The 12,370-nt window shown below is 46.8% G+C and overlaps 1 protein-coding gene across 1 annotated transcript in view; it reads right to left on the reverse strand.

The window, feature by feature from the left end:
* Nucleotides 1-12,370, reverse strand: part of RASGRP4 (RAS guanyl releasing protein 4) — a 53,030-nt gene that overhangs the window by 16,030 nt on the left and 24,630 nt on the right. Inside the window, 5 exon segments of the mRNA XM_056845775.1 lie at nucleotides 2,546-2,650; nucleotides 3,053-3,133; nucleotides 6,223-6,498; nucleotides 7,488-7,604; nucleotides 8,758-8,931. Of these exon segments, the coding sequence (XP_056701753.1) occupies nucleotides 2,546-2,650; nucleotides 3,053-3,133; nucleotides 6,223-6,498; nucleotides 7,488-7,604; nucleotides 8,758-8,931 (753 nt within the window).

The following is a 12,370-nucleotide window of genomic DNA, read 5'->3' on the forward strand; positions in this document are numbered from 1 at the left end:
TTCCAGTACTTGCTTCTGCAGGTTCCCAGCCTGGATGTAGCTGGGCTTAGCTCTTGCTTGCACACTGCAAGATTGTCGTTGGGTGGCATTCCTGCTTGCATTGCCAAAAAGGAAATTTTCTTCCTTAAACACTCACTAAACGTATATAGAAATACTCCCCTTTTAAACTACCCTGTCTGGTATAGACAGCAAGGGCTGAAGCTAATCCATGTGGATTGCTCTCAGGTAGGCGTTCCATAACTTTGAGAACCGAACCCAGGCAGGAGAGGGGTGACCCTGAAGAGCATCACAGTTGGTGATTAATGCTTCCTTGGCCACAGTTTCTCTGTTTGGCCTACCTGACATTACTGGCCTCCGGGGGCTACCGCACTTGTATTCCCAGCGATGTATTAAGAGTTTGAAAATGTTATAAAAAATACTGTTCGCACTTTCTATGTATTCCCACCGATGTATTAAGAGTTTGAAAACGTTATAAAAAATACTGTTCGCTCTTTGTTTGGCCCCTTTAGCTGTGAAGACGTCTTCCAACCATTTATAAGCCGTGGTATCAAAAAACCCTTTTAAAGCGATGTTTTTTATAACATTTTCAAACTCTTAATACATCGCTGGGAATACAAAGTGCGGTAACCCCCTCCGTGTTAAAAACTCCACATCATTTTGGCAGCCACCAAAGCTAGCTTTTCTTACTTGGCATCTCTCTTTTTTTCATCCAGATAACAAAACCTAAATCTCCATCCTGCCGAGTGTTAATGGCTGATTGCTCAGTTTAGTCTTATCTGTACATACTCTAAAGGGAACTAATCAGACTACCCCAGAGATCAGTAGATTAGAAATGCATTATTTCCTGGACTAACTACTGGGTGAATGTTTTAAGGTGTTTAATTCAAATGAACCTTCACTAGCATGGAGAATGGAAACCTCATGTAGCTATGGATCCACATATCACTGAATATTATGTTATTGTAATAGTCTACCTCCTGGATTTTTACATTCAGACAGGAAAATCCCAGGGGCAAATTATTGCAGTAGTGCAATATTCAATAATGAATGGATTCAGCAGAAGAGAGCAAGCACTTTCTGGACTGGCATCTGAAATGCCCTGTCTCTTGCAGTCTTCAGGGTTTTAAAATACTGATTGCCACAAAGGTTGCGTGGCTACTAGCCACGGTGACTTATTCTTCAGAGGTGGTATATTTTGGAATCCCAGAGCCAGGAGGCAACATCAGCGGAAGGCCTCAGCCTCTATGCCCTATTGTTGGACCTCCAGAGGAAGTGGTTGTCCACTGCATGAGACAGGATGCTGGACAAGATGGGCCACTGATTTGATCCAGCAGGGTCCTTCTGATGTTCTCCTCAGGGGAAGAAGGCCTTGGCCTCTGTGTCCTGTTGCTGGACCTCCACAGGAACTGGTGGCCATTGCATGAGACAGAATGCTGGATGAGATGGACCACTGGGCTCATCCAGCAGGGATCATCTTATGTGGGTTATTTATTTATTTGTTCAGCTTCTATCCCTCCCAGACCAGGTCAGGCTCTAGGGTTGCCAACCTCCAGATGGTGGCTGGAGACATCCCACTATTACAACTGATCTCCAGGCAATATAAATCAGTTCCCCTGGAGAAAATGGCTGCTTTGGCAGTTGTACTCTATGGAATTGAAGTCCCTCCCCTCTCCAAACCCTGCTCTCCTCTGACTCCACCCCCAAATCTCCAGGTATTTCCAACCCGGAGCTGGCAACCCAGCTCAGGCGGCTTACAACATGTTCCAACAATTAAAACACATAAGTTACCGCTAAAATCCTCTAGTATCTGTTAAAATTCTAATGGCGCCCTTAAACCATCCCAATAGTGGGAAACTAACCAGAGGGGAAGGAATAGAGGAAGGAAAATAACAGCCAGTGTCAATAAAGGAAGGGATAGGGATTAGGAATAGGCAACATATAAATGATAATAATAACTTTAAAAAGCGCGGCGGGGGGGAGAAAGGGAGGGAGGCCAGCCAAGAAGGAAATTGTCGCTTCCCTCAACCGTAGGCCTGGCAGCACATCTCGGTCTTACAGGCCCTGTGAAACGGCACCAAATCTCAGTGTCTGTGGGGTACCCTCATTGGCAGTTGTTTTGTTCTCAGGCACATGCTTGAGGCCAGAGTCCCCTAGGCCCTGGGCTTCAGAATATTATAACTACCTCAAGCTTGAATCCACCCCTACAGGGCAGAGAGCTTTAGAGATGTCTTTTTATGTTTTGAATGCCAAGTGAATTTTATTTCTTAAGAACTGACCTATTTTTGATCACTTGCACTCATTGGTTTCTGGATCTGAAAGCTCTGCTCCACCCTTTCTGCTAAAAAATTCTCTAGGCTACTGATAAACAGGTAAAAGAACCCCCAAATGTCTGCAGGGCAAAAGAAGAGTCAGGAGGAAGACTGATTTAGAGAGGTGGGAAAACAATTGCTCCCATTTTTATGAGTTTAGAATTTTGTCGGAAAGCAGCTGGTGAATCTTCTCAGCACCAAATTCCTCACAGCAAGATAGATTGGGTTCTCCTTACCTCGACCATTTGCTGGACGTGCTTCCTGATGGTGGTCCGGTCTGGCTTGGGGGCCACCCTGGGTGCCCACTCCATTACCACAGGAGGCTTGAATGGTGTGTGGGGCTGTGACAAAATAAGAGGGTGTCATTTAAAAGATGGGACTATCAGAGCCCTAGCGTAGGGGCCCCCCAGCCTTTTTTGAGCCGATGGGCACCTTTGCAATCCTGACATACTGTTGGGGGGGAGGGGGGCAACCACAAAATGGCTGCTGCAGGGAGTGGAGCCAACCACCGAATTGCAGGGTAAGCAGAGCTCTCACAGTAACACTTAAAGTAGCAGCTCTGCTTAACAGGATGCCTTTTAGTCTGCATTGCCAGTCACAAGCCCTGCTGGGCACAAGCCGCCCTTGGCCCTGCCCACTTTCTAAAAACTCTTGGTGGGTGCCATGGTGTCCATAGGCACCACGTAGGGGACCCCTGCCCTAGCCAGTCTCCCCCACCCCCACCCCATTCCCCTGCCTCTTACCAGGGATTTAGGGCAGCGGGGCTCACGAGCATACGAGAGTGTGTAGATTTCCTCATCTGTGTAGTAGAGGTCTAGGGAGAGCTGAGTCAGAAGAAAGTTATTTCTATTGCTATTTATTTACAAAATTTGTATCCTGCCATTCTTGCCCTTATCAGGACCACCTTACAAGTTATGAGGAAATTCTCTGGACCTGCTGCTAATGATCCTATTACATTGGCCAATATTTAGGGTTTCCAACCTCCAGGTGGTTGCTGGAGATCTCCCGCTATTACAACTGATCTCCAGGCAACAGAGATCAGTTCTCCTGGAGAAAATGGCCCCTTTGGTGATTGGACTCTATGGCATTGAAGTCCCTTCCCTCTCCAAACCCTGCCCTCCTCAGGCTCCACCCCCCCAAAAAAAATCTCCAGGTATTTCCCAAACCGGAGCTGGCAACCCTATTAATATCATCCCATTATTCTCTGCAAGCTTAAGCCATGAGTACACAGTGTGTTTGGGTGGGATTGCTAGATATAGCATCACCTCTACAGGAGTGCCATGTCCTGCAAGAGCGAAAGTTGCCATGTTCCTCCTCCAGTTGCCAAGCAACATATCAATCATAACACCCTTGGTCCCTCCAACACTGGGGGCATCAAGGCAACAGAGGACGTGTGAGGAAGGGGGACAGCATTGAACTGTGGCTGGGTATGCAAGAGTGGGGGCAGTACCTTGAGGTTACTACTAGGCCACACAGGAGCCTGATGTTAGGCCACGCAATACTTGTGGTTCTGATTCACTATAGTAACTGTCGCTAGGAAATCCACTGCGGTGAGTCACATAACAACCTACTGCTAGGGCACACAATGAACAGGCCTGTCTTTCCTTGTACCGATGGTTGCTAGGCAAAAAGGTGGTTGCAGCTCTTCTCCCTGCCAGTGGTGGTTACTAAGCAGCACAGATGTTATGACCCTAACACATGTGTACACGCACCATAGTAGCGGTAACACAATATGACAAGACAAGGCACTCTGCACCATGTGCTAAACAAGGCTCTAATTGTGGTAATCCCCCGCCTCAATATGTGGCTTTATTGGGCCGTGTTGGGATTGCCATTGCCAACAGGGTGGCCAGCTTCACATTAGGGAAAGGCCTAGTTGCCAACCTGCAGGTGGTAGCTGGAGATCTCCTGGAATTACCACTGATCGCCAGATGAGAGAGATCAGTTCCCCTGGAGAAAACAGCTGCTTTGGAAAGTGGACTCTGTGGCAGAGGGTCCCTCCCCAGTCTCCACCCCAAAATCTCCAGGAATTTTATAATCCAGATTTGGCAACCCTAGGACATGTTGTGGTGGCAGGGTTGCCAGGTCTCCCTAAGGTTGCTAACCTCCTGGTACTAGCTGGAGCTCTCTTGCTATTACAACTGATCTCCAGCTGATAGAGATCAGTTCACCTGGAGAAAATGGCCGCTCTGGCAATTGGACCCTATGGCATTGAAGTCCCTCCTCTCCCCAAACCCCGCCTTCCTCAGGCTCCGCCCAAAAAACCTCCCGTCGGTGGCAAAGAGGGACCTGGCAACCCTAGGTCTCCCCTCTCCACAGGCGGGAGATTTTGGGGGCAGGGATCACACGCATGCAGCCACGAGCAAAGCATTCCTGTCACTTCCGGTTTACTTCTGGAAGCCCAGCAGCACAACGGGACGATTTACCACTAGGGTTGCCAGGTCCCTCTTCACAACCGGTGGGAGATTTTTGGGGGCAGAGCCTGAAGAGGGCGGGGTTTGGGGAGGGGAGGGACTTCAATGCCATAGAGTTCAATTGCCAAAGCAGCCATTTTTCTCCAGGTGATCTGATCTCTATAGGCTAGAGATCAGTTGAATTAGCAGGAGATCTCCTGCTACTACCTGGCAGTTACAAACTTATAAACACAGCAGCATAAGACAACAAAACACATAAACCATACTATGCAAAGAGTGCTATATTCTATGAGCAGTAGTCAAATACAGTGAATAAATATATACAGTGATGTTAGCTAAACAAATAAAACTATATACAAAAGTTAAATGTTCTTTTTTAGAACCAGTGTCTTTGGAGTCATTGTCCATAAGTAATCCTTTCAAGGTTGCCAGATTTGGGTGCCTTGTTGTTGAAGGGCATCATGGAGTTGTATCCTGTTGATTGCACTGACAATATGAAGTTGGGGTCATACAAATTTCACAGTCCAAGGTGTATAACAGGGGTCTGGATTAATGCCCAGTTTCGACCCGAGGTCTTCATCAGAAAATATGCTATAATATACTTGTACATTCTGTCAATTAGTTGTTCATTGTTATCAATATAATTTTGAGGTAGCTTACTCCACAAGAACCACCCTATAAAATTTCGTGGTTCTATAAGCAGATTAGTCATGTTATAAGCATTCAAATATTATAAAAATAAACTGTTATACTAAACTGTTATAATAATACTCACTTCAAGGCAGTTAATATGTCTGCTCTTGTGGTAGAGGGAACTCAAAGCTCTCAAATTAGAGTAATTATGGACAATGACTCCAAAGACACTGGTTCTAAAAAAGAACGTTTAACTTTTGTATATAGTTCTATTTGTTTAGCTAACATCACTGTATACATTTATTCACTGTATTTGACTACTGCTCACAGAATATAGCACTCTTTGCATAGTATGATTTATGTGTTTTGTTGTCTTATGCTGCTGTGTTTATAAGTTTGTAACTAACATTACATAAGGCTGATTACTTATTTGCCACTACCTGGCAGTTGGCAACCCTATTTACCACTTTCCAGAAGTAAACCAGAAGTGACGGGATTGTGTTTCTCACGGCTGTGCAAGCCTGCAATCCGTGTTGTCAGCCAGCAGATGGATTGGCGGGCAATTGTAAGCCACCTGACAACCCTACTCATATTTAGGGTTGCCAAACTCCAGGTGGTGGCTGGAGATCTCCTGCTATTACAACTGATCTCCAGCCAATAGAGATCAGTTCACCTGGAGAAAATGGCCGCTTTGGCAATTGGACTCTATGGCATTGAAGTCCCTCCCTTCTCCAAACCCTGCCCTCCTCAGGCTCCGCCCCCAAAATCTCCAGGTATTTCCCAACCCAGAGCTGTCAACCCTACTCATATTCCACATGTGCCTAACGCCATGGTCCCTGTTCTTTCTTGCAGCACTCGACTCTTACAGTGAGCAGATGCACCAGGTCCTTGTTGGCTTGGAAGGGGTGTTCAGCCTGCTGCAGCATCCGTAGCTCCCGCGCCGGCTCATACAAACTCTGCAGTTTGCTTAAATTGAGTCGCCCGCCATCCACACGGTCTGGCAAGGCCTCGTGCAAAGAGACCAGATCCTTGAGGTGGACACCCACAATGGGGACCTTGAATCCGTTGCAATCAGCGTATGCCCGTCGATAGGCCCCGTAATTTCCACATGATGAGAGCAGCTCTGTCATCTCAGACAGCGTCTGGAGGGTGGAAGGGGAAGGAAAAGCCAAGAGGATGTTGTGGTCAGTGGAGGGGGGTTGATCCCGTTTCCTTCTGTGACGTTGCAACCAATGCCTTCTTTCAAAATGGCGGCTAACAAAAGGTTATCGCTCTGGCCGTCAAAGCTGAAGACATCAGGCTCCACAGCACTGCAGTAGGGTTGCCAGGTCCCCGCTCACCTTCGGTGGGAGGTTACTGTGCAGTTGTGTGAGTGTGCACGCTTGCCCCAGGAAGGGAGAGGAGAGGCTTCCCGGCTGGCGCACAGGCCTGCGCGTGCACGATTGCCCGCTGACCCTCAGCTGGTCGACAGGCAGAGGGGCACTTTAACAGGGTTTTGCCTGCCACCAGCGGGCACCTGGCAACCCTACACTGCAGGCAATGTCTGGCAACCAGAGGGAAGGCGGGGGGGGGGGGCAGTGTCCCAGGAGACAAAGTCAAAAGAAAAATAAGGCCTTGTCTATTTACAAGAAGTTTTGACCCTAGAGTTCCTGGCGATTCCTAGAACTGGGAAGTGACAAGGGTAGCCCTAGGAATGACCATAAGCTAGGGTTGCCAGCTCCGGGTTGGAAAATACCTGGAGATTTTTGGGACGGAGCCTGAGGAGGGCAGGGTTTGGGGAGGTGAGGAATGCCATAGAGTCCAATTGCCAAAGCGGCCATTTTCTCCAGGGGAACTGATCTCTATCGGCTGGAGATCAGTTGTAATAGCGAGAGATCTCCAGCTATTACCTGGAGGTTGGCAACCTTACTATCAAATCAGAACTTCCTGTAAATAGGCCTTATTTTTCTTTTGACTTTGTCTCCCCAGGATGATCGTCCTCCCTCCCCACCCCCGTTTGGCCTGTTTCTGCTCGTCAATCAAGTGAGCCTTGGCAGATAAGGGCTGTAATTACCTGGAGCTCTCTCGCCATAAGCAGGCGAATGGGAACCCTACATGCCTTCCCTCTCTCCATGAGCCCCAGGTTCCCTACCTTGGTGACCTCAGAAGGCAAGAGAGTGTGGGTTTCCTTGAGGCGGGAAATAGCAGTGTGACAGAGACCCCCCACCACGGCCATGAGGGTGCTGAAATTCTGCAACAATCTTAATTTCTGCAGCAAGAGAAGAAATAAAAAGGGGGGGGGGGAAGCAAGGAAGTTGGTATGAATATTGGGAAGAAAAAGAATCCAAACTTGCTTTAAACACACACACACTGCCCAACATCCCAGTCCTGAATAAATAAATAAAAAGAGCTTAAGTCTTGCTCTAAGGCACATAAGTGTGCTGTCAGGGGTACTTTAGCACCACTGTGCTCTGAACATGCTCAGAGGTACTTGACAGCAAGTACATGGCTAGTAAGACTGCCAAACTCCAAGTGGAGCCTGGAGAATTACAACTGATCTCCAGACTACAGAGATCAGTTCCCCTGGAGAAAATGGCTGCTTTGGCAATTGGACTCTATGGCATTGTACCCTGCTGAGGTCCCTCCCCTCCCCAAACCCTGCCCTCCTCAGGATCTGCCCCAAAAACCTCCTGCCGGTGGCTAAGTGGGACCTGGCAACCCTAATTGTCAATGACTCATGCAGCCGGTCACAAAAAAATAAAAAGACACAACAGTCTTGCGGTGTTGTTTTTTCATTTGGAGGGGAGGCTAGGTGCCAAAAGAGCAGTGGCCAGGCTGTCCCCCCTCCCCATTTCTCAGCCTTGTTTTCATTTGCTCTGGAGTCCACCCGCTAACCCGATCCCAGAGATGTGTGCCTTCGGAGCCCATCGTGTTTACTTCAAGTGCTGGCGACACCAATTTTAGACCCCACCATCATCTGGTAGGCCCAGACCCGGAAGGCCCTGGCTAGCCTGATCTCGTCGGACTTTGGAAGCTAAGCAGGGTCAGCCGTTGTTAGTACTTGGATGGGAGGCCACCAAGGAAGCCCAGGGTTGCTATGCAGAGGCAGGCAATGGCAAACCACCTCTGAACACCTCTTGCCTTGAAAAACCTATGGGCTTTCCACTACCACATCTGGTTTGTCGCTGGTTAAAGTATGGTCTTTTATTCATGGCTGTTTCACTTGCCATCACCCCTCTGACGACTTCGGGTCTTTGGATTATGCATGCTGTTCCTGACCGTCAGAGGTCGCCTCGCTCTCCCCCGCGTTTTGCCCGCATTTTCAAATTCAACATAAAACAGGCCCCTCAAAATGTGGGCCACTGTTTCTCATTCCAACCTTGCCTTGTGCCACCCAGCAAAGCGAGAAAACGCTGCCTCACCTGAGTAACGTGGATGAACTTGGTGAAGACTTCAGCTCGCTGTTGGGTCGTCGGCCGGCTGAGGATCATGACTTGTACCCACTGGGAGATGCTGTTGCACAGGGCAATGGAACGCTCCAGGGCTGGGCTGCCGTGAACCGAGCCATGCAAAACATAACTCTGGAAGTCCAGGTACTGTCCAGTATATAAGAACATATGAATTTGGCTGGTTGGAGCAGACCAAAGGCCCATTGTTCTGTTCTCAACCAGGAGCCCCACAAAGGAAGTTCACAAGCAAGGGGGTAACACTGAAGGCTATCACAACACAGTATTCAGAGGTACACTTTCTCTGGACTTGGAGGTTCTATTGAATGACTGTGGCTCATTATAGAGTGCTCCTCCATCAATCTGTCTAATCCTTTTTTTAAAAGTCGTCTAAAGTAGTGGTCGTCATTACATCTTGTGGTAGTAAATCCTATTTACACCTGATGGGAGTTGGGGTCTTTTGAGTTACTGTTATTTAATGGCTGCAGATGTCTGATCAATGGGAGCTAGCTGTTCGGAAAGGGCCTTCTGCCAGCTCTCTGTTTGCTTAGGAGAGAAACTTAACAGAGCTTCAAGAAACAGGCATCTGGTGGCTCCTGGAAGATTAACGTTTTATTCCAGCATAAGGTTTTGTGGACTAGCACCCCCTCCTTCAGATGCACCGGCCTGTTTGCTACCACTCTGGCTCATTAAATCCGGAGGCCTTTCTCCAACTTATGTGCCTCTTTCACTGGAAGGAGAAGCAGTCCAGTTGGAGGATGGCTTCACACCTTGCCGAGTGGTAGGATGCTGGTCAATGAATGGCTCCTTGCTATACATTTTATGTAAGGGTATTGAAAACAAGCCCTGACCTGGATAGCCCCAGGCTAACCTGATCTCGTCAGATCTCAGAAGCAGGGTCAACCCTGGCTAGTATTTGGACGGGAGACCTCCAAGGAATACGCAGAAGCAGGCAACGGCAACCTCCTCGGAACGTCTCTGGCTTTGAAAACCCTATGGGGTTGCCATAAGTAGCTGTGACTTGATGGTAAAGAAAAATCAATGATAGTCAAATCTGACTATCCTTCTAAAAAACCTTCCAGCAAGGTCCTAGGACACTACAAATGCAGTACTTGTTCGGTTTGTCCCCTAAGCCTTCCAGTCAAGGAAATAAGCTCCAAAGCTTTCAATTTCAAATACAAACTGAATTTTTTCAGTAATTGTTCATCATCTAATCTTGTATACGCCATTTCATGTCCATGTTCTTTGATTTACATTGGATCCACAACGATATTATTAAAATTAAGAATTGGGGAACATAGGGCACGCGTTCGCTCAAAAAATTTAGACGCCCCCTTGACAGGACATTTCCTAGAGAAAGGCCATTCTGCCGACGACATCAGATTTTTTGTCTTATGGAAATATACACCTAAGCCACATACAATCCAAGATATCAAAAAAATACTTCATAGACAAGAAATGAGGATGATATTTCTATTTAAAACGCTAGCACCGGCCGGCTTAAACAACGAATTTGACCTGGCGTGTTTTCTGTAACTTTAACATCTTAGTCAACTCAGCACACCTGGCATTTGTGCAAACCACATTTAATTAGGAATCACTCTCTCACTCTTCTAACCTCACAGAGGCATAGAGAACCGGCAGGGTCATTGTTTCTCTGAATTGTGGTAAGATATCATGCTTTTTTACAGCTATATCTGATAAATGCATGTATATTATGCTTGCTGTACTGATATTATGCTTGCTGTACTATACACTTACTGTATATTTTTACAGAGGCTTATATGCCCAGTTACTTATGAGTCTACAATAATATTGACTGAGGAAGCTACTTCGCGAAACGACCATATATCTAGAGGGGTCGTCTCTCCAAGATTTCTCTGGACTGTCCAGGATTTCCTTTACCCTACCAGGACCCTAAGCTCCCTGTACGTCTTGTCCCATGAGTCTACAGTTACAGCTTATTCGTCTTTTGGAACCTATCTACCTATTATTTTCTTTTCACTGCAACAAGGACCATCGTGAGGTGACGCAACCGTTTTTCTTTTGGATCTTCTGCCACTAGGATTACTGTGAGATTATTTTCTTTTGCTACAAGGACCACTGTGAGGTGACATAACCGTTTTTCTTTTGGATCGTTTGTCACAAGGATTACTGTGAGGTGACGTAACCATTTTTCTTTGGACCCTTGAGAGTACATTTTACCTCCTATATGGACCTCTCTTTTCCAGACTTGGGTGATGTTACCCCGTGTGGGGATATTTCTCTTTATTATTATTAATCTGTTTACTGTACCATTGAGACATTAGTTTCTTCGTGCTTAGTAGTATTACAATTCAGTCAGTAAAATTGTGACGCTTTTCTCTTGAGCAGCGTGCTGTTTATTATATTATTACACAACTTCCAGATGACGCCTGGAGATCTGAAGGTTCTATGGAATGACCGTGGCTCGTTACAGAGTTCTCTTCCATCAATCTGTCTAATCCTTTTTAAAAAAGTCATCTAAAGTAGTGGTCGTCATTACATCTTGCTGAATTTTTTTTTTGCTGACTCTTTCAGAAGATTTGCTGAATCTTTCAGAAGGTCGGACCAGAACCAACGGGTTGAAATTAAATCAAAAGCCTTTCCGTCTAGACATTAGGAAGAATTTTCTAACAGTTAGAGCGGTTCCTCAGTGGAACAGGCTTCCTCGGGAGGTGGTAAGATCTCCTTCCCTGGAGGTTTTTAAGAAGAGGTTAGATGGTCAGCAATGCTGATTCTGTGACCTTAAGAAGATGATGAGAGGGAGGGCATCTTGGCCATCTTCTGGGCATGGAGTAGGGGTCACTGGGTGTGTGTGTATGGGGGGAGGTAGTTGTGAATTTCCTGCATCGTGCAGGGGGTTTGACTAGATTACCCTGGTGGTCCCTTCTCCCAGAATTACAGCTGTTCGCTAGACTACAGAGATCAGTTCCCCTAGAGAAAATGGTTGCTTTGGATGGTGGACTCCATGGCATTATACCCCGCTGAGGTTGCTCCAGTCCCAAATCTCCAGGAATTTCCCAACCTGGAGTTAGCAACCCTAACCAGGTCCCAAGTTATGAACTGCTGGAAGTACAGGGTGAAATGGAATTATGGAAAGTGCAAATCTAATCAAGAAAATCAACACTGAGCATCAGTTATAGCCAGCTCCTATGATGGATGGGGTGTCCTAGGTTTTACAAATACTTAATACCTATAGAGATTTTTTTAAAAATCCCAAGGACGACTTTAACCCTGATGTAGGGCAGGAGAACAGTGTTATGTCTTTTATGCATGGCTGTTTCATTCGTGGTCACCTCTCTGAGGACTTTGGTTCTTAGTTTGGATTATGCATGCCATTTCTGACCGTCAGAGGTCATCTCACCCCCCACCTGCATTTCCCCATGTTTTGTCCGCGTTTTCAAATTCGACATAGAGCAGGTCACTGAAAACAGCGGCAAAACGCAGGGAAATGCATTGGGAGAGCGAGGCGACCGCTAACGGTCGGAAATGGAATGGATAATCAACACAAAGACCTGAAGTCATTGGAGGGTTGACTGTGAATGAAACAGCCATGCATAAAAGACCA

Source organism: Euleptes europaea, chromosome 3, assembly GCF_029931775.1.
Source record: "Euleptes europaea isolate rEulEur1 chromosome 3, rEulEur1.hap1, whole genome shotgun sequence".
NCBI lineage: Eukaryota > Metazoa > Chordata > Lepidosauria > Squamata > Sphaerodactylidae > Euleptes > Euleptes europaea.